This window comes from Eimeria necatrix, genomic scaffold (genome assembly GCF_000499385.1).
Source record: "Eimeria necatrix Houghton genomic scaffold, Enh_scaff114, whole genome shotgun sequence".
In the NCBI taxonomy this organism is placed as follows: Eukaryota; Apicomplexa; class Conoidasida; order Eucoccidiorida; family Eimeriidae; genus Eimeria; species Eimeria necatrix.
This window is the reverse complement of record NW_013651926.1, coordinates 36,806-57,313: the sequence shown is the minus strand read 5'-3', so window position 1 is coordinate 57,313 and position 20,508 is coordinate 36,806. Positions and strand designations below refer to the sequence as shown.

Below are 20,508 nucleotides of genomic sequence, written 5' to 3'. Positions count from 1 at the left end.
TGCAGAACTGCAACATAGCAACCGCCTGGTGACGAGACTATCTATGCAGGTCGGGAGTGGATTTCTAGTGGGGGACTACCTCGTGGAGATTATACATTATGACATTGTCCAAAGAGCAGAATAGGTAACAGAACATATGGTGGACTCATAGCTTGAGTTCGATACGCTACCAGCCTACCTTAGTATAGATGGTGCGACCCACCAATCAGAAGGGCATAAGACATGAAGTATCTAACAGACCTCCACAGAAAGTGCGAGCGCAGACCCCAGCAAAGCAAGCCTGTGGCTTGTTTGCTCAATAGGTGGCAGAGGCGGTTCCACTTCTTTGCCTCGCTACCAACAGGTACACAGCGCACCACAAAGCCAAGGCCACATCATGGCTCGCGCTAGCAAAGCAAACTACCAAGTGCGCTACAGGGGTTCAAAACCACACTGGCTCCACCGGGCGGTAGAAAGCAAACCATCACTCGCGCATCTCAAGAGCGTCAAGCACCTCCCCTCCATACTTTGGGGATGCATTGCAGTCGAACTGTTACAGGACATTGCGGTATCTTAGTTCCGGTGTTTACGCACAAGGCGCTGTTGACGAGGAAGAGCCACCATGGTCCACCTCCACACTCGACTACACGGATTGATATTGTCAGATGAAGCGTGGATACTCAAGATGCAAAAAGAATGTCAAGCAGCCTTGCCTCACACTTTAGCCGCAGGGCTGTCACCAAATCGTTCAGATGACCACCAAATCCCACTTGTGCCATGCAAACACCCGGCCAAGGCGCCGACGCACAGGATGCAAGTGGATTATTTCGTATTCCACTAGCAAGTGAAAACGGGGTTCTGAGCGCATTTATGGATAGCAACAGCATATTCCTTTAGCTGCTTCCCAACTAGCATGACCGACAAACCAAAAGATGGTTCAGTACTCGGAAAAATTCCTATGATTATCTACTGTCAGGCATCAAACGCTTAGAATCATTCCTGACTTTCCTCTGCCCTCTAATCTAGCTATTCAAGAAATTCTGATAAAAGTCAAGCATTTCTTCACGTTGGATTTTAAAGTGGGTTGCTGTCAAATGTGCATAGAAGACTCATAAATGAATGAAATTCGCTCACTCCTAGGACTATCCAAGTGTACGATTGTGTCCCTTGGCCTCAAGGGTCCCCGGCTATCTTTCAAGCTACTATTCTGACTTATCTACAACATTTTCTAGGCCAGGTTGTCATTGCCTACTTTGGCAATGCATTGCTACGTAGCTCAGCTCTGTCCACAAAAGTCAAATCTCTGAAGGAGGTGCCCAGCCCCTTCCTCAAATGAGAATTCTGCCGCAAGCATCGCAAGCTCACGTTTATAGAACAAGAGCGCACCAAAACCAAAATCTCGGACAAGCCATTAGATTTGAAGGTAGTATGCCTCTAGCTAACAAGTTTTGTGCACGTCCTGGCCTCACTCCTACATGATTACCCGTCGCGCTACTGAAGTACTTTCAGACCCGTATACCTTCAAGGAGCCCACGTGGACCCTTAAAATGCAAAGGAATCAAATATATCTTTCTCCCAGCCTCTCTGACGCCTTCGGTGTGCCTCGCTATGAGTGTGTCCGCTAGTTACTTAGCGTAGGGGTGGTGTACTTGTAGTTTACACACTATACTTGTTATCACTGTCATTCACAAAGTCAAATCCATTTTGTTCGTTCGCAGGGTTCCTGGCACATCGACACACACATAGTTTATTGGTTAATTCTCTTTTTTGTCATTAAAACGTTAAGAACATAGAAATGCAGTGTGAAGTTCTCAGTGAAGTGGCTTTCGCAGAAAAGAAGCGGAATGCAAAGCTCCAAGCAGAGCACGGGCTTGGCCTTCTGTGTAAACGAATTCACGTGCACGCAGGTTGTTATTGAAGCAATGTTTTTTTACCCAAAATTGTTACGCTTGAAAACCATAGATTTGTTGCTGCTGATGGTGAATGGTATTCGTCGAATTTAGTTCTCGCGTGCCTGTGCCTGTGCAGCCAGATATGTCCTTCTTTTCTTGCATTTTCAAGGGCCTATAGCCCCGCATACCTATCTCGTAACTTCGGTCTGTGCACTTTGTTTTTAGTGCAGCGTGGTTCCCAATTATTCCGAAAGAAACGAGTTTCTTGTTGGTTGCTAGAGGCATCAGCTGCTGTTGAGCTTCCCGCAAAACTCTCACATATGGGAGCCAATTGTTTAGTACAAACATAAAATATGAATGGCAGTGGCAGTGAATACTGTATCGCTTATTTTTGGATTTATTCACTATTTTGAAATGGGCACAACGGCTTTTGCTTGGGCTGAAAATGCTGGTCGGGAGCGGGGGCTGTCCGAGGAGCCTAGGTAATCCGTGAGACAGGCCTTGTTGGCATAGGTTATATCAAGAAAATAAATGTGCTACGACGTATTAACACGTGATGTACTCTCTGTATTACCAGATGAAGGCGGGGGGGCCCCGCGAGCAGCTGCGCGGCAGGCTGTTGAGGGAAGGCCGACAGCGCAGGAACTGAAACAATCCGGGCAGAGTTTATCTCTATTGGCATTATATCAGTGTATTGTTTTACTCTATCGAAGTCTACTTTTGATGGATTGCAACTAGGAGAGGGAACTCGAGCAAACAATAATTGCAGCGGCACGGGCGGATCGCGGCGGCGGATGGTCAGCTCAGCCGTAGAAAACACACGCAAGTTCATCAATCTTTCACACATCTTTCAAGCCCTCTCATTATCTTGAGTGTTTATTTGAAGTAAAATAGTCCAACTGCGACACATGCTTCGGAAACGAGGGTGTCCCATGAAGTCAGCTTCTGCCAAGGTGACAGTTGAGGTCTCATGAAGTACTCGCCTCTATCTGTTCCTCCAAAATATACCAGCAGCGGCGCTGTTCTTAGCTGGATTCACACGGGGTCCATTACAGGGTGTGCATACACGCATCAACAGTAACTGAGCACGCCAACAGAGGCGAGGCCTGAGGCGAGGCCTCTGAGTTGCATGTAGAGTTCCACGCCACATGTAATTGCTTCTTATGTCTGAGGAATCCCCAGCACAGAGCTTAACAAGAAGATTACCTTTCACTGAGGCTCTCGAAGATCCCTTGAACGATTAGGGTCTTTGGATGAACAGAGGACACGAAGGAGAAAATGGTAGGATTCATGCGGTAATTTATCATCCTTATCATCAGACACGTCTGTCTCGACCACAGTGAAAGCAAGGAACGTACTGCTAAGAAGGCCTGGTGTGCAGGCTGACCGTCTCAGTTGCCGTATTTATAGCGCGAGCGTGTTTTGGTTGCTAATATTGCTTGGTGCCTCCACAAGTTTTTATCTGTTTTCCTGTTGTATGCTGCATGCAGCTGTCAACATTCTTCGGTTCTTCTTGTTCAGTGGACATTTCGCTGGACAGAGAGGGACGGAAATGCACTTGGTTATCGAAGGAGAAAAAGGGAGAGAAGCTGCCAATTTACAGTGTAAATTGAGCAAAGCGCACTACGGCTGGTTCAACTTACCGTAGTTCCCCGCTTTTTATTTTATGCTACGCTTAATTCGCCACGCTCCTTCACATGGCACAAAGGGTGCTCAGTATGGGCGGCTGTATTTCCTCATGTCTTTGTGCTGGTACTCGAAAAGGCGCACCCTATGCTAAAATCTGTCCACTCTGTATTGCGGGAAATTGCTTCAGGATGTGGAAGACGTCAGCGGCGTTGCACTGTTGAACTTAAAGACGGGAAAAAAACTAGAGCATAATGGCATTAAAGTGGAACTAGTGGGCCAAGTTGGTGAGTTTCAACTAGAGAAAGCTATAATCCAAATATTTATAATGCTTAGGTTTCCTTGTCTTCCCACTTTCCGCCCACTACGGTTGTCTACGTAACCAGTGCCAACACGGATACCTGCGTAGAATAGCGTATACATTCATCTGATGAACAAGCCAAGCGATCTAGCATAATGAGTTGTTTCATTCGCTTCTGCAGGTGGGCGACGCAGTTTGTCACCCTCAAGAATAGACTGCCCTTATCTCCACATTGGGGCAAGTGCTCGTGTGAAGATGGATTCCTGTGTGGTCACGTTTTTATGCACAGTTGGGCATGACATGCACATGTACCTGAGCCGGCAAATTGATGTGTCATTTTATTGCTTATGGGATTGTATGAAGCATATTGTCTCCGGCGCATAAGCAGCAACCGCATGTAAATATGTGAACACACACGACTTGTTTAGTTCAACAAGTCACTTGTATACAGGAAGCTTTGTTGCATATATATGCATCTATGGTTGGCCCTAAAATTCAAGATCAAGTCTTCTACCCAGAGAGTCAGACACGTTAACTGCGCGTTTAGTTCTTTGATTGCGACATTTGCTGCAGACATGCTGTACGACAGGAGCAGCACGTATGACTTTTTTTCAATATCAAAAGACTTAGAGCCTCCTGGCCTGTTACTTGAAAGTAAAAAATATAAATTCAAATTCAACGCTGTTGACAAAGCCCACGAGACGTACTCTGGAATTAACGTCCGTCTTAGATACTTCGTCCGGCTCACCATACACCGAAATTACGCAAGGTGGGCCTCCTTTCCGTGTCTGCGACATTCACTCACAACATGTACACATGATTCCGCTTACGTATGCGTGTGGCACATGACCTTCATTTGATACTTCCATATGTTCGTTTGAGGCCATGCTTGACTGAGCCCTTAATTAACTCAGTGAAACATTTGCATGCTTGGGTGAGTTAGTTCGTTAGCATTTACCCGTTTTGGGTGTTCTTAATGTCCCTGGTATCTTGCTGAGGCGTCCTTTTCTTAATCACTTTGCGGTGCGTTTTGTCTTGTGCTTATTATTTTTTCTAGTCACTGAGTTTTCTTTCATCAAACGTTTACCTTGCGTCTGTCACAGCAGCATTGTCAAGGAGCATGACTTTGTCGTGCAAAATGTTGGACCGCCTCCTGAGATAAAGAATTCAATCAAGATGGAGGTCAGCCCGGCATACATTTGCATGAGTGCACATTAAATTTAGTCATGGTAAATGTGAGTTCTTTCGCCTAGAAATAAGTGAGTGAGGAGTGGGTATGGATGATACACGGAAGAATTCCTATAAAGCTGTCCAGAATGAAAAGAAAATGCAAGGCAGGCGTGCGTTCGGACTAAAATCAATTCGGTTTGGTATGGGGTACTTGAACCAGAAATTGTGGAGTGTGCTTTTGTGCATTCGGTTGCTTTGCTGTGTTTGGGCATGTGGCACAGACACAGTGGTTAGCTTCTATACCACATCTGATTCAGTCTTGTGTGCGTGCCCCTCTCTGTTTAAATTAGGTCGGCATTGAGGACTGCCTGCATATAGAATTTGAATTTGACAAGAGCCGATATCACCTAAAAGATGTTGTCATTGGCAAGGTTTATTTTGTCCTTGTGCGGATTAAGATTAAAGACATGCAACTCGATATAATCAAGACAGAAACTGCAGGGAATGGTGCGTTCGCACAAATCTTGACAATGCCAGAAGCATCGCCAGCTGTTGCAGGTTTTAAAAGGGGAAAAGTGCAGGGAATTTGCTGAGGCATATGGACGCCACAGTAGTGACGTATATTGTGTCGCGTCAGTGCTTTCCAGTGGTGTCGTCTTCGCCTCTTCTCCTAACTGGCCTTTGCGCGGTTTGTCTGCGCTTGTAACTTTCCATTGTACCTGATCGAGTGCAGTGACGCCTAATCGTGTATAAGTTGCTTTACTTCTGTTTGTGCAGGAGCCGCGGCTGTGACAGACTCAGAGACTCTTTCCAAATTCGAAATAATGGACGGTGCCCCTATACGATGTGCGTCTACAGCATATGACGATTTGCCTTTCGGCAATTGCTGCACAGGTTGCCGAACTATGCGTGCTTGTCTTTGGCTATCTACGCGAGAACTGGGGTCCTGCTGGCTCTATGGATAGAATTTTGGGTTTGTTTATGAGCTGACGCAATTTGCTTTTCATACCCAATTCCAGGACAAAGGTTCCTATTTTGTATCGCATTTCTTGCCGAAAGGAGAAATGACATCGCCGTAGCGTTGTATATTTTCTGTGGTTGCAGCGGAGTGCATACCTGTGAGGCTCTATCTAAGTGGATTAGATCTCACCCCAACATACAAGAATGTCCAAAACAAATTTTCAGTTCGGTACTTCTTGAACCTGGTTCTTGTAGACGAAGAAGACCGAAGGCAAGCCATAGACGTGAAACATGGTCTCTTAGGCCTGCCTGTGGCCTTGTAGTCTGTCTGGAACGCATCAACAGGGCTTCCTTCCCCTGTTGGCTCCTTTTCAGGGTGGTTCTTGTACAGTGTGGTTCATTTGCTTGTAGGTATTTCAAAAAGCAGGAGATCATCCTGTGGCGGAAGAAGATAGGCTAAGGGAGCGCAACGTACTTACAGGCAGCTTTCTCAGCAGTGTGAGCGAAATGTATTCGTTTACGTGGCGTTTCAGTCAGCCAACGCGACGCTCAAGGCAATGCAGTGCAAAGAGCTGTCTGCTGCTCTGTCAGTTACAGGAGCGCCTGTGAAAATGCCACATCCTAGATGTATCTAGCTTTGCTTGAAATTTGCATGCGTTTGACAGCGATCTTTAACCCATTATGCAAGGCTGTTTTCTTCCTACCGCAATCGGTTCGCTTGCTCTTTAGTCTAGCACTTGGCGTCCTCTGCGCTGCAGACTGTGAAACCACGCGATTGAACTCAGAGGACGCCTTTAGTTAGTTGCTCAGAGTGGCCAGTGTTTTATATCGCGGCGTTTAAAGCTGATGTAGGATATGCAACGGCTGAAAAGCCATTAGCGTTTCAGTTGCAGAGTGGAAATCCTTGAGCCTAGCGTGCACAGCAGCGCAAAAGTTGGCATTGAGAGTCAGTAGGCAACGCTGGGGGACTGAAGGGAATAGAGAAGCGCACTTATCGTCCCCTTTCTATTAAGAAACGCTTTCAGTAGCTTTGAAAGGCGCAGCGTCATGAGAAAGATTTGACAAGTTAAGTGACGCTGCCAAGCGAGCAGAAGGCACTGCAAACGAGGTCCTTGTTGCCGATAGCTCTCAGCTCTCTGCTGAAGAGTAAGTAACACTTGGGTCAGTCTCCCTAGGCTCTTGGCAGCTTCGAACGGACTGGTGCAAGTTATAGCTCCCAACATGACACAGATGATTGCAGCTTCTGCCTGTAACTCAGTAGCGGCGTGGTGGCGTAGAGGCGCTCTGTGAGGCACTAATCGAACTGTACGGGGTAAAGGAAACCCGGGTTCGACTCAACGAGCTCTGAGATGCCGTGGGTGTAGCCAAACTGGTCGCTTGCGACGTGGAGCTGCGCTGGCGCTGAGAGGACGACGTGCTATAAGATGAGCGTATGCCACTTCTGCGGCCTACGGGTGGGATAATCCCGAGTTCCTGGGTACTCGCTGTGTCTATGACACCAACAGTAGGCTCCCTCCGTTCTTCTGCCTGCCGCTGTTCCTGTGCTCTCTTTTCCTCTTTCCGCCTCATATACTCCCGCCAGCTCAAAACTTTCTTTGGAGAAACGTCGTGATAGTACAAATTATTGTACGTCGTCCCATAATCCTCCCTGTAGGAATGGGTGCTATAAGGACTGCTAAAAGGGTCGGGGTAGTACATGTAGGTCCTGTAGGGCGTGTTTGGATAGTCTGCACCATCAGTAGCCCGATGGCGGCCAGCTGAATCGCCGCTTGTCGCGCTAGGTCTCAAAGCCCCTGGCCACGGCACCTGTGGTCCGGGGGGAGGTGCGCGTGATGACGAAGTGCTGAGCTGAACAACAGGAAATTCATTAGTTGACTCCTCTTCTTTATCCACAAAAGACTCATTGCTATCTTGACTATGATACCTTGTTCTTTTCCTTATGCCAGCCAGTGAGCGCAAAGCACTGCTCTTGCCGACATCAATACCGACCGACATTGTGTCATCTTCTTGGACAGTCGCTGTTGCTTCAGACGATTCCTGACCTGTTCCTGCTGCGGTATCTGCGTTTCTAGCGGATTCTGCTACGGGCATACTTTGTTGTTTGGTAAGGTTGGCATCCTGCATCAGGGCAGCCTGTTCATTCATATGCCCAACCAGAGGAGCAAGAGATTCGATGCTGTCATTTCTGTTGATATTCTGAAGCACCTTCTTCATCCAGTTATTGATCTCTTCTTGACTCTCCTCAAGTGTTGCCAGCTTCGCCCATTCGGGCAGCGCTCCTGCCTTAGACAGTTCGTTTTCCATGGCGACAAGCTGTGTTTTTTGAGGGTTGGAAGGCTGTTGCATTTCCTGGCGCCCTGTGGCTGATGGTTCATCAGGTTCCCCAGAATTCACTGTGATCTCCTGATGGCGTTCACTGCTTACATCGCTTTGAATATTGTTTTCTGGAGCCTCTTGTGCGTCTGACTGAGATCGAAGTGAAGGAGACTGTGTGTGAGAGACATCAAATGAAGGAGGTGTGTGACCATCGTTGGGTTCCGAAACAGAGTCACCGTTGATACCATCACTGATGGACGCGCCTTGGTTTTCATCGCTCTTCAGGTTAGTTGAGTCAGTGTCTTTGCCCGCATCTCTTGGTTCTGATCCCATGCTCTCAGCAAGAGAAAGAAGACGGGCTGAGGCTTCGCTGGGCGTGGAAATCGTAAGGTTGTTATTTCTGTAGTTGCGCAAATTGAATCCTCCGCCAGACGGGCTTCCTGGTTCAGTGCGGAGTCCACTATTCATAGGAGCTGGAGCTGGAATGGAGGGAATTATGCCGCCATTCGAAGCTATTGCTGCGAGCGGCGGAGGTATCGGTTGCGGCCGTGCAGTGCTGGGTACGGGCCCCAAATGAATCGTCGGTGCATCCTGCAGGCGCGGTGACGGCTCTCTGTGGTCTGTGTAAATTGGCTGCCTTGCTCCTGCATTTGCTGTCATCTCCTGGAGAGTAGTTACTCCGCCATTGATTCTTGTTCCGCTAGCAGGCTGCTGGGCTACTCCTCCCTGCAGGTTGCTTCTGTTGCGTATGCTAGGCAGAATTGTATGGACTGATTCCCACAAGCTTTCAATGTCTTCTACAATGTTATCTTCACGAACATTACTTACTGCTTGCTGCGTGTGTCCTCTGTCTCGATCTTGTCTGCCGGGTCCTTGCTGCAACTGGTCCCGCTGCTGCGTGTAGCTCCTCAGCCGAGCTATTCGTGTTACGATATCGTCTAACAACGCACTGTCGAGACGTCCGCTGGTCTGCTGTCTGCTAGCGTAGTCTTGAACACGATCAAGAGCGTGCTGAGCTTGATTCTCCACGTCACGATCCAGACGACTCTGGCGGGCCTGTTCGGCACGTTCTACTTCCCTAGAAATCTGCTGTTCCATGCTTAATCGGCCATCCATCCGTTCGCGTTCTCGATGCTCTGATTCCAGGCGTTGCCTGTCTCGCGTTGCGTTTTCGTGTTCTTCTCTCCTGGCCCTGTCACCAACTGAGCGCAGCCTGCTTATCCGGGCTGCCTCGCGATTCTGCTGAAGCATTACTTCCCTTTCACGGGCTTCTTGATCTCTCTCTCTCCTTGCGCGTTCCTGTGCCTCTTCATCAAGTCTTGTACTCTCCAAGCGTTGTCTATCTGTGGACGGTAAAGTTTGCCGGGTCTGTTGGGTAGTGGGCCTTTGTCTGTCTATCCTAGCTGTATCTATCGTTTCTTCTAGTTGACCTCTTGATCGCCTAAGTTGATCTTGTTCATCTGTTGAACGAGGTCTGGCGTCTTGCGGCAGATGAGCGGCCAAATTTGAGCCTCGGATTTGCCTTTCGACGCGCCCTCGCTGCAATGTCTCTCGCGATGCCGGCTTCACATCTTGTCGTTCTCGTTGAGACGCTTGTAATCTTTCACGGTTTGCTTCCTTCTCGAGCCGCTCCCTCTCCATCCTTGCGCCTTCTAGTCTTGCTCTTGCCAGCTGCTCCTCTAAGTGTGCCTCTAAAGCTTCTTGCAGTGCTTCCAAGTCTGCTTGTGATATCGGTGTGGACTGTGGCTCACGCTCGACGTAGTTTTGCTCGTAGCTGTCTGGAGCTGTGGACCTTCCAGGGACTGCATTGTCTATCGCTGCTGGCCTCTGCTGATTGCGGCTTGATATCGTCGTTGCTGCCGCACTGTGAGACAAAGAAGAAGCATGGCTCCTTGGTAGCTCGATAGATCGCAAGTGCTGGGCTAATTGCTCTTGCAGTAGTGCCTTTCGAAGCATATCTTGTTCCTCTGTCCTGTCTTGTGAAGAGATGATGTACGTGTTGGGCGATGTCCGGTATTCGCTTCGTCCTCTTCCGGTTGTTCCTCCTTCAAAGGAGCTCGACGTGGAGTGATACTGGAAATCCTGGGAGCGTCTGCTGGTCTGTGAGGGAGCAAGCGCGCTGAAGCTGACTTGCACTTGGCAGAGCACTCCGCCGAGTACAAAAAAGAGAGCTGGAAGAACTCTGAGCTTCACGCTCCGGCAGCAGCAAGATATCCTTATCACACGTCGCGCCATCTTTGGAAAATTCGAAGGTGGCGAAGAGAATGTGGCTTTCTGACGGCTCCTACAATTACAGGCTGTAAGCGTCCCAAAACAAGTGGACCTTCGAAGTAGTTGTAATGTGTAAGGTCGGTCAAGCCAGGGGCAACAGCCGCTGGAGAAACAGTGATCACGTTTATGTCAAAACACTTTTGCTTACTGAAATACAGCTTAGACATCTAATAAACGATTTGGCGGAGCCTGGCCCTGTGAGACTGGTGAGAGAAAAACAAGCTAACGGTTGCTCACCCACAATCGCATAGGTGCCATAAATTAAAGTGAAGCAGCTGGCCATCACCGTCTTCTAGCAAAACAAGCAAACTTTATTTCGAAACACTATTAGGAGAATGGATATCTGTCATACTGTGAGACAGAAAAACGAAGCCCGCTAGGGCTTGCTCGCCGGGCAAGGCTTACCCGCCAACGCGGCGTGTCGGTAAGATCTCTCTGTGACGCGTGCCGGCATGGCTTGTCCCAGCCGTCTGTTTGATGAAATATCTATTTTTACTGTTAAAATAACGATCTTACACTTTCTTGCACAACATTTTTTGCGGTTCTTCACTGAAGTTCATTCTACGCCATTGCTTTCTCACTGAAGAGACCCGCTGCTCATGTCTGCACCTCCACTCACTGGCTAGCTCCTCAAAAGGCTCCAAGAAACAAACCTGCAGTCATCTCTAGTACAATTGCCTTCCAATTGTACATTTTAGCAACCAATAGTATTCTTACTGTCACGTATTTACCAGTAGCGGGGCGAGTTTCACGGGATTCCGTGAGCAAGCTGATGAGTCTCCTGGTGACCCACATAGACTAGACGGCGCGCAACTGCTGGCCGATGCTGCTCTACCTTATTCAGTTTCGGCTTGCTCATTAAGCTCGTGAGACAGATAAGCTCTAAAGCAACTTCAACCATTCTCCTCTCCGTGGGGATCGTGCCCACAATGGGGTAGGGAGTCTCGCCACTCTCCCGCGATTCATTGCCAACCGAAGAACGTAGCGGTCTTGGCATCTTACGTAGCTGCTCACGATCAACCGAATCCGACCCCCCAAGGGCCCACTGCTCCACAGCTACAGTGTAAAGCCTGTTGATCCCTAGCTAAGCCTCGTGAAGGGAGCAGTCCCACCCGGCAAATACTGAATTCACTGCTAGGCGTGCACTTCGTTGCTTTATTAGAGGCGTGAATACAAAATGCAGGCCCTTCTCACTTCACCTAACGTCAAACTACTGGTCGACAGCCTTAAGTCCGTTGCGCGTCAAAGGGCAATCAAGTACGCAGCCACACAGCCACGGAGGTATCGTGCTAAACGAAAAGCCCACCCCGAGCAGTTCCCGGGAAGTGTGCCAACGAAGCGGATGTAGCAAGCTTGGTCTGTAGCCCTAGAAATGGCAGTAAAGCCGGCGCCTGACAAACGATACTACGCATCTGCGGCTAGCGCAGTTTAACAGGCAACTACTTCGAGCTAGGAGGCCTAACCCAGCAACTTCGCATCCGTCGCGTTGCACGCAAGCCGAACCTGCAAGCCTAAGTGCTACTCTTGGGTGGGTCAGCACCGCAAGTTGCATGACACCCCTCATGTCCCTCTTTTCCGTTGCAGCTCCCTATCTTCTCAGCTCCAAACTGAATTTCTTTACGGCAAACTTCCGTGCAGCACTGTGGACCGCACAGGTGTACTTACGACATCCCTGCTGCTGCAAAATTGGGTTTCGTATGCACAGATATCTTGCGCCATCCGATACTTCGGGATGATTGGCTGAGGTCCCTGTGGGCAAAGAACTCAAACGCGAGCTCTTTTCGGATCCGGCTCCCCCTCTTCCGCCTCCTCATCCTCAGCGTTCTCTAATTCATCATCGTCGACATCTTCAGTGCCCTGAGCCTCGACATCGTCCTCTACCTCCTCGTCCTCATCCGGGTCAACCTCCTCCACTTCATCATCCGGGTCAGTGCCTTCTTCTGACTCTTCCTGTTCAAGATTGTCTGCTTCTCCTTCTCCCTGCTGCTGCTGGCGAGCTCGTTTCTGCCCAAGCTGTTGCGGCTCCTCCTCCTCTACAGAGGCGACATCGCCGTCGTCGAGGCTCTCATCCTCATCATCACTCAACACCTCTTCATCCTCGTCTTCATCTTCCTCCTCTACGCCCTCTTCAGCCTGAGGTGGCAACTGTTCAACCGGCCCGGTTTCTTGCTCTTCTTCAGAACCCTCTTCCTCCCCCTCCTCATCGTACACTTCGCTTGCTGCGAACAGCAATCAAGCACGTGTCGCGACACAACTGGCCCCCGATGCGGCAGAAAATCATTAATTGCTCATCTTCTAGAAGCAGAACAAAGAAAGTGGACGCCAAATGCGCCAACTGCGTCAACCGCAACCTATCAACGGAGGGAACGGGGTGGTCAAGGCGTCAAGACGTCAAGGCAACAGCCGAGTTAGAACAGTCTCTTCCAGCAGGGCTAAGTATACTGAAATGCAATTTCTCCACCTTCCCCTGGATTTGACACCAGTATTAAGAGCCCTGTCGGCTATGAGATTGCTAAACAGAACTTACCGCTGTCAACTTGCTCCTCTGCATCCTTGGCTGCAGGGATTCCTGGACGTGTTTTCGTGGACATCTTCAAAACGTGAGTGCGCTGTTCAGTCCTGTTGTGGATATCCTGAGGCCCTCCGAACTAGACTTTTACTGCAGCGGCGGCAGCAGCAGTTTGCAGCCAAGGCCTGTCCGCCGCTGCGCCCCGCAAACAAGTGGCGTCCGGCTAGTCTTTTCGGAAAGCACTCCCGGGGTCGAAAGGTCGTGTAGGGCTCGCTTGTTTTGGCACTTGCAGCAACAGTTGCCCAGGCGTTGAGTCCCTCGCTCCGCAGCTAAGAACGAGAGACGCAGGGCCGTTCAAGCCCACAATGCTGACAGGCCGCTGCAGCACCGCCGCCAGAGCCTACAAAGAGAAGTCGGGGCACAGCTCGGCTCAATTTAACTAACAAGCACTCTAGCTTCAGAAGAGGCGCATGTCTTGTAGAGAAACAGAGCACAAGCGGGCTGGGAGCTGATGCCCTTATGAAAACAGGGGAAACAGGAGGCGGTCGCCACAGACGACAGGGTTTGACAGGGGGAATTCAACCGTAATGTTCCGAAAACGAAAATCAAACGAACGATCCCATTTATTTTTGTTCGATTGAACAAATTGAACCCCTCAAGGAGCCCAAAGCCGCCGTTGGGAGCATGCGCCAGAGCTACGTCGCAGCAGCCTCAAGAACGTCTATCTGCGCACCCCTGCAAGCCAGCGGCCCCTCCCAAAGGTGTATTTAGAATCAATCTACTGCGAATTTTTTAAAGGAGAGGCAGGCTAGCTCTCCAGTGAGTGTCTCTAAGCGACGTGTGTTGCAAGGGAGCATCTCAGCATGCTACGCAGCGCCGATGCGGCGGAGCCTGCGCATTGCCAAATGTGAAGGCAGGCACTAATCTGTAGTGCAGTTCTTCCCACAGACGCCACTACCATCGAAGTGGGCTTTTTCTCTGCGTCTACCCTGGCGGAGCCGTACCTTTTTGTGTCCCCTGAGGCTCCCCCACTGGGCTCCAGGTCGTCAGCGTGGAACAGTTGAGGTGTGTACAAGCCCCCAAGCGGCTGGCTCTGATATACCCTTTAATAATACTCATTTGGCTACGCTATCCCAGTATATGTGTGGGCGTGGATAAGCAAACAGCCACGAGAAGCTTACTACAATTGAATCGATCAGCCCATGTTGCAATTCGGAAACGGAGCACCGCGGTACGTGACTCTGTCACATTATGGCTACAGGGGAGACTAAGTGCGTACCACGACCTGTAGTACTTGTCTTGTAGACGGCGTAGACAAGGGTGGGTGTCAACGCGTCATTCTGTGGGGCGTGTTGTGAGTGCGGCAATTTTTACGGAGCTGGACTTCGGAAAATTTCGCACGTGCTTTAGTAATTGTTCCGAATGTAGCAGCGTTTCAGTACAACCAGTTGAGGCCATTCTTCTTCTATAGAGGACCCCTTGTCTTTCGAATGCTCCATGCTGAAACTGCACCGAGTTCCCAAACGTTGTCATCGTCCTACCTAATCCTTCTGCAGCTCCAGAGCAGCAGTGGAATCAGTAGAGGTCTGTAGTGCTTTTTCTGGCATTCACGACTCCCGAACAACCGCTACGTTTCATGGAGCATTTTTAGATCTACGGATCAATCCACGGCGGGTGGTATTAAGGCATCTAGGCCTTTTTAGCCCATGAATTCGGCCTCTTGGCGCAGGTGAGGGATTGATAGTGTTCAAGGCCAATGGCATTTAGAGATTCTCTTACACACAATAAGTGCATGCTGCTTTACTTACCAGAAATATATGGAGAAGTCGGAGGTGAGACAGGCTTATGCTTATTAGTGTATATATATCATTGAACTGGCGTGAGTCGAGACCCCGCAGTGCGTACCCTTGAGTTTCTTGCATGCACAGTTAATTTTTTAAGACCTTGACGTTCCCCCTTAGGACAAGTGGGGTATCATTCCTTTGGAATGGTGGCCTTCCAGTGAGCAGGGAGCTGGCGATAAAGCATGTGCACAATGCGTACCAGTAATGGCCACGGGCCAAGGTGCACTTCTGGGTTGTTGCGCGAAATACGCGCAAAAAGGTTCAACTACCAACTGGAGGATTCACGCCTGCTGGTGCATCACTAGGTGTGGTACGGTTTCCATTACGAGAGAGGTTCAGTGTTCAGCTCCACTGCCAGAAGATGCCATTGTACGGGCTCCATCTATTTTATTCAGCCGTTCCATTCCGGTTTTCCGAGTTTTCTGCTCACATCAACTGCCACTTGGAGGTAATCTATTGCATGGAGATGCTGGATGACAGCTACAATTCACATGCATTGAATAGTAACTCAAGGCAATGTCGCTCTGAATTCTTTATGCAGCGAAGGTCTCAGTTCTGGGCAGAAGACGTGGAACGTGTGCAAGAAGGGCCCGGCCGCATCTTTGATATTACGCCCTTCTAGGGCTAGGGTATTACGCCTGCGAGGGCCTACCGTTCACAATTATTTTGCTGGAGGGCGCAATATCCCCAACGTGATGTTGTGCACTGCGGGGGGCTCATTCTTGCGGCCTGCAGTACGTGTGGACCGTGCAACAGTGAAAGATAAAAAGATAGTCTTGCAAGTTCACTGTGGTAGGCATTCAATGCGTAGTGCAGGACTTCAGTGGCCTCCCAAACTCACGTCTTAACGAAGGGGCAACCCTGGTGATGACCTGTCTCCACTATTTCCGTTGCTAGTGAAGTTCTGTTCTGACCGTGGTCACTTTTGTTCCCTTTGGCGCCCTCGGAAACGTAACAACTTGGCTTAGTTCCTTTGAGGTTGTCAGCACCAGACGTCGGGATCAGCTGAAGCTGCGGCTTTTGCAAGACAGCCAAAAGGGCAGCCTAAACCCAGCCAACGCTGGAATACAGCACCATGGTTTCCTCCCGTCCCTGCAGTCCCACTGTCAGTCACTCCTTTTGCATGCCGCCTGCCTTCCGCGTGGAATAAGCCAACTGCTTTTGCGCTCGTTCTAGATGCAACCATAAGCTGTCTAGGACCGCTCCACTCTACGGTCCGTTTTTTTACTCTCTGGCCCGACTTGATGCTCATCCTCATCATGCTTTCTGAATCGTCCTAAACTAGTGTCTGTAGACTAAGATGGCGTCCGCTGCGACTTTCTTACAAGTCAGATACTCAGATGGGGCTGCAAGCCCATAGAAGCAGTGAAGGCCTCCGCTAAAGCAATTCTAAATTCTACAACTACAAGCAAACACTGAATTATAAAAAAAGCCTGTATATGTACTTCCTGAATTCGGGAAAGTTGACGCAGGTCAGGTCAGCTTTCAAGCATTAAGAGCGACGCGAAGTGCCTTTACTCGTGACTTGTCTACCACGTTTTCGATTGTGCTTATGTGCTATCATCTCGTGTTCACGATAAGCTTTTGTATAGCCTCGAAATGTTTGTAGTTGAAGCCGTTTTGAACAGCGGAAAGTATAGCTGTGGGTGGGCTACTGATCGTTGAGGTCACTTGGGGTCAGTTTCTTTGGCGTGCTCGCTGCAGCGGCACCATTAACGCAGCTCCCTTATCTCCCAATTGGGAACGCAGCTCGAAACATAGACATTATCTGTAAAACCAATTAAGGTAGAGCATGGTGAATGCTGTGACGAGGTGGGCTCACTGCCTGTCCACTTCCTGTGTTCCTACTGATTCACATGGAAGGAACACAGTAGTGATGGCCAGGGCCGCAGCTCTAAACCGGCCCTATTTTTTGATGTGGGGTTGTGGAGGCCCACAACCCCTAGCAGCATGAAAGCAGCATTAAACCATAGAGGCGACCCTGCCGCTCTGACACGCTTGGCACGCCCAGAAAGCCATAGTTCAAAGAAGGGTTCCACGCAAGCAGGCAAAGTCCCTGCCCGTATTTCCGCGAGGGCAGCCAGGGACTCGTCCTCTGTGCTTAGTGGCCAGGTCCCCAGAGAGCCTTGGGATCTAGAGTTGTCGCCCCCTCAGCTTGTGTTCAAGGAGGTGATTCCTTTCTCCCGCCGATGTGCCCCCTTACTGATTCTCAACAAAGGAAAAAGGCCTCATCCAGTTCGAGTACTGAATAAAGAGGACGGGGGTCTATGCATAGGCACAGGCACTGAGCTCAGGCCTGATCCTGTTTTGTGTCCTTTGCTAGCTCCAGGACTGTCCCTTCGTGTGCATGTAGAGGCTCCGCCTGTTGTGGGACCTTTTAGCAGAACTTCACTAAGGGTTCTTGGGGCTGGTCAGCAGGTGGAGGTTCCAGTGGAGGCTCGAGCTCCTGTGGTTCGGTTCAGGTGCCCTCCCCAATTGCGGTTCCCAGTTTGTTTACCAGGGCAGCTGCAGCAACAGCTATTCCCCGTAGCAAACACGAGCGCGTATGCCATAAAAGCGCAAGTCAGCATAGGCCGAGACGTCAGTGCTCCCCTTAGAAATTTGCTTGAGCAGCAACTCGTGTGCCTCAGTATTTATCCTCAGAAGCTGAAAATAGAGCCGGAATCTGTTGGCATTTTCACGGCTGAGCTGCGCTTGGACTGCCCAGCAGAGGTGACCTTACCCCTCACAGTAGTTTGTAAAAAGTCGTTAAAGACACCTGTATCTCCCCGATGCAGTCTTGTGGCAACGACAGGCTTGGCCGACAGCCAGCCTCCGACACGCGTCGTCCAGGGCTCAAGGCGGCCGCCAGCTTTGGCGGGTACGGTGCAATGGTCGGGTACCGAGCCTTGTGTCGAGGGTCACCTCCAGCTGCACGCCTCGTGCGTCGCACCGCGCTGGTCGTTCTCAATTGACGGTCGAGAGCTGAAGATTCTGGACTTAGGGGCGCTCTTCCAGGGTCAAGAGCGCTGTGTCACTTTGCACGCAGACAATCTTTCAGCCCTTCCTCTGGCAATGTGTTTTGCCGCCCCGCAGTCAACATTCAAATTTCCCACGGAGAAAATTAAAGCGGAGCCTAGGAACAATGAAGCATTCCAGCAAAAAGAACAGGGCGTTCAGGGATCTGATGGTGTGCCTTCTCAGGAGAGACTAGAAGCTCAATTGCCCAAGGAGGCAAACTCAGAAACTGCAAGCCCCCTTTCTTACCAGATTGTCGCAGAGCAGCGCTTTGTAGAGCGCAGCACAAGCTGCAGTCCTGCAGAAGCTCTGAGACGCTTCCCTGACGCATCTGCCACTCCACGTCTGCGTCGCACTGTGGGGAACTCACCCAGTAGCAGCATCTATGCCAAATCCGCAACAATCAGCTGCAACATGGCTCCCCAGCAGCAGTCTTCGCAAGCAGGCATATACACAGTCGTTAAAGTGGCTGACAGGTCGGAGCTGGCAGAGGGCTCCCATGATGGTGGAGCCATTGCAAGTCCTCGTACAGCTGGACCCCTCTCGGACGATTCCGACTTATCCGAATCTTCAAGGAGCACAGAATGCAGAGATACCCCATGGGCTGCCCTTATCGAAACGTTTGCTTCGCCGAAAACTGAGGTGCAGAGTAGTCTCGAAAAAGCTAATGTCGAGGACCTCCCGAAGCCACTAGACGACCCGACAGCACCTCGAGGTGCAACGCATCGAAGAGTGGGGCGGCCTCGCCAAAGACAGCAACAGCAAGTACCCAACGGGACCAAAAAAGAGCCTCATGAACGCCCAAGAGAAGATACGTCTTATCCTTCAGTTCAAAAGGAAGATCCAAATCCTGGTGACGCGGAGCAATTCCCATGCCTCCCACCGAAAGGGCCCCAGCTCAAGCGGCGGCGCTGGATTTCTCCGCCCATTGTTTCCAGCCCAAGAGGTGAGCCAGCTATGGCGGCAGCAATCGCTAAGGAAGGAGGCCACGGACCTGTAAGAGAGCCCCTGCCTCAAGCAAATAATGAACAGGAACAGCCCACACAAGGATCCCTTTCACAGTGTTCCTCTCAAATGGCTATACAGCGCCGATACTCTTACGAGCCCACGACTTTACTCCAAAGTCTTGTGCTGCTGGATGACTTGTTGCACCTGTACGACATCGAGGTAACCCCATCCATGCTGCTGCTGCCTCCTCGGTCCTCCGCAGCAATACGCCTGACACTACGGACTCAGCCCTGTGAGATTCGTCGCGGGTTTCAGCACATGCAAAATTGGCGCAACTTGCAGGTGCCCTTGGCCTTCCAGCTACACGTGATGGTGGCCGTTGCTGGCCAATGCCCCACGCGGAGCGGCGAGGAAGAGCTCGTCTGCACCGGGACTCCAATGACAGCGACACGGCATCTTCGAACTACTAGCAGATGCAACAATAGCTGGCTCTCCTCACATTTAAAGTCTACGCGTACGGCATTCCCGGGAGCGAGGGGAGCTGTCAGCGAGCCCACCAGCCAAGTAAATTCCTGCATGTCTCTTCCAGCTCCAAAAGGAAGGCCCATCGTGGCGCGCCTGCGCCCAGAGACAGCTGGGACACACCTCACTAGCGACAAATCCTGCAGAGGTGGGATCAGGGGAGGGGACCAGAGCGATTCTTCGGACCCGCGAGAAAAATCTTTATGTGTCCTTTTGTACGATATGCTTCAAGCATTTATTGCAGAGAAAGGGGAACAGCAGAGTGACCAAAGGCTGCTCTCATTGCCCCATCATTGTCCAGTACCCGTACCACGCACCTCCGCTAAAAGTTCATGCTGTACAACGTTGCAAGATGTGGCAGTGCCGTCGACGCAGGCCTCGCCATGCTTGCCACCACTAGACGTTGTGAGAAATTCTGCAGGCAGCAAATATAAGCAGTCGTGCTGCAGTGGCTCAGGAGACTCGTACTGTGTTTCTAGCGAGGGGATTTCTTTACAAGAGAGGCAGAGAGTCACTCACCAGTTTTTTCAGGGTTGCTGCGTGTTGAGCTTGCCACGTCTGGAATTGTCGCCTACTGAGCTACACTTTGCTGGCTGCCCTGTGGGGGAGTGCCAGCAGCAGGCGCTGTATTTGTACAACTGCAGCGCCGAACTTAGCTTGGACTTCTGCTTTGACGCTCGCCACCCCTTCCGTTGTATGCCCTCCCAGGGAAAGGTGCCACCCCAGCAGCAAGTACAGGTACAGGTTATCTTTGCTCCGACGCGAATGGGCCCAGTAAGGCAAAAGCTAAATGTTTTCTTCTGCAACAGGTCGTACAGCAGAGCTGTGTGGATTGTAGGGACAGGCCTTATCACCTCGAGACTCCCACTAAGAGGCAGCCACCACTGGCAGGGGAACATAAAGGCAGAACAGCGACCACTTTCTGCAAGGCCAGAGAGCTGCAGAAAAGGCAATGGAAGCAATACAGTGTTTGCGCTCACAGAAATGACGTCATAGCGGGCGCCCTCATTGCTACTTTGGCTCTTACTCAGATGGAGGGATGTCACGTGGACAATCCCGAATCCGAGGGCTCTTTTGGATTCCCCAGAACGCAGCGTGTAGAACTTTGGAGAAACACTATATAGAGGAAACGGGGGTTGCGCGTGCTCCCGAATAGGCACAACTCCTGTTATG

The 20,508-nt window shown here is 50.4% G+C and overlaps 4 protein-coding genes across 4 annotated transcripts; 2 read left to right on the top strand and 2 right to left on the bottom strand.

The window, feature by feature from the left end:
• Nucleotides 1-3,149: 3,149 nt before the first annotated feature.
• On the top strand, nt 3,150-6,251 carry ENH_00005230 (vacuolar protein sorting 26, putative; the record flags this gene model as incomplete). The annotated part of the gene is made up of 8 exons (XM_013578445.1): nt 3,150-3,152; nt 3,362-3,475; nt 3,688-3,784; nt 4,372-4,567; nt 4,902-4,980; nt 5,319-5,475; nt 5,746-5,814; nt 6,073-6,251. The coding sequence occupies 8 exons, from the start codon at nt 3,150-3,152 to the stop codon at nt 6,249-6,251; spliced, it is 894 nt and encodes a 297-aa protein (XP_013433899.1).
• A 931-nt stretch (nt 6,252-7,182) lies between these two features.
• On the bottom strand, nt 7,183-10,479 carry ENH_00005220 (hypothetical protein, conserved; the record flags this gene model as incomplete). Its single annotated transcript, XM_013578444.1, has 1 exon — nt 7,183-10,479. One exon carries the CDS (start codon nt 10,477-10,479, stop codon nt 7,183-7,185), a length of 3,297 nt encoding a protein of 1,098 aa, XP_013433898.1.
• Nucleotides 10,480-12,279: 1,800 nt separating this feature from the next.
• ENH_00005210 (hypothetical protein, conserved) lies at nt 12,280-13,106 on the bottom strand (the record flags this gene model as incomplete). Its single annotated transcript, XM_013578443.1, has 2 exons — nt 12,280-12,734; nt 13,043-13,106. 2 exons carry the CDS (start codon nt 13,104-13,106, stop codon nt 12,280-12,282), a joined length of 519 nt encoding a protein of 172 aa, XP_013433897.1.
• A 3,712-nt stretch (nt 13,107-16,818) lies between these two features.
• Nucleotides 16,819-20,331, top strand: ENH_00005200 (hypothetical protein, conserved; the record flags this gene model as incomplete). Its single annotated transcript, XM_013578442.1, has 1 exon — nt 16,819-20,331. The coding sequence occupies one exon, from the start codon at nt 16,819-16,821 to the stop codon at nt 20,329-20,331; it is 3,513 nt and encodes a 1,170-aa protein (XP_013433896.1).
• Nucleotides 20,332-20,508: the final 177 nt, after the last annotated feature.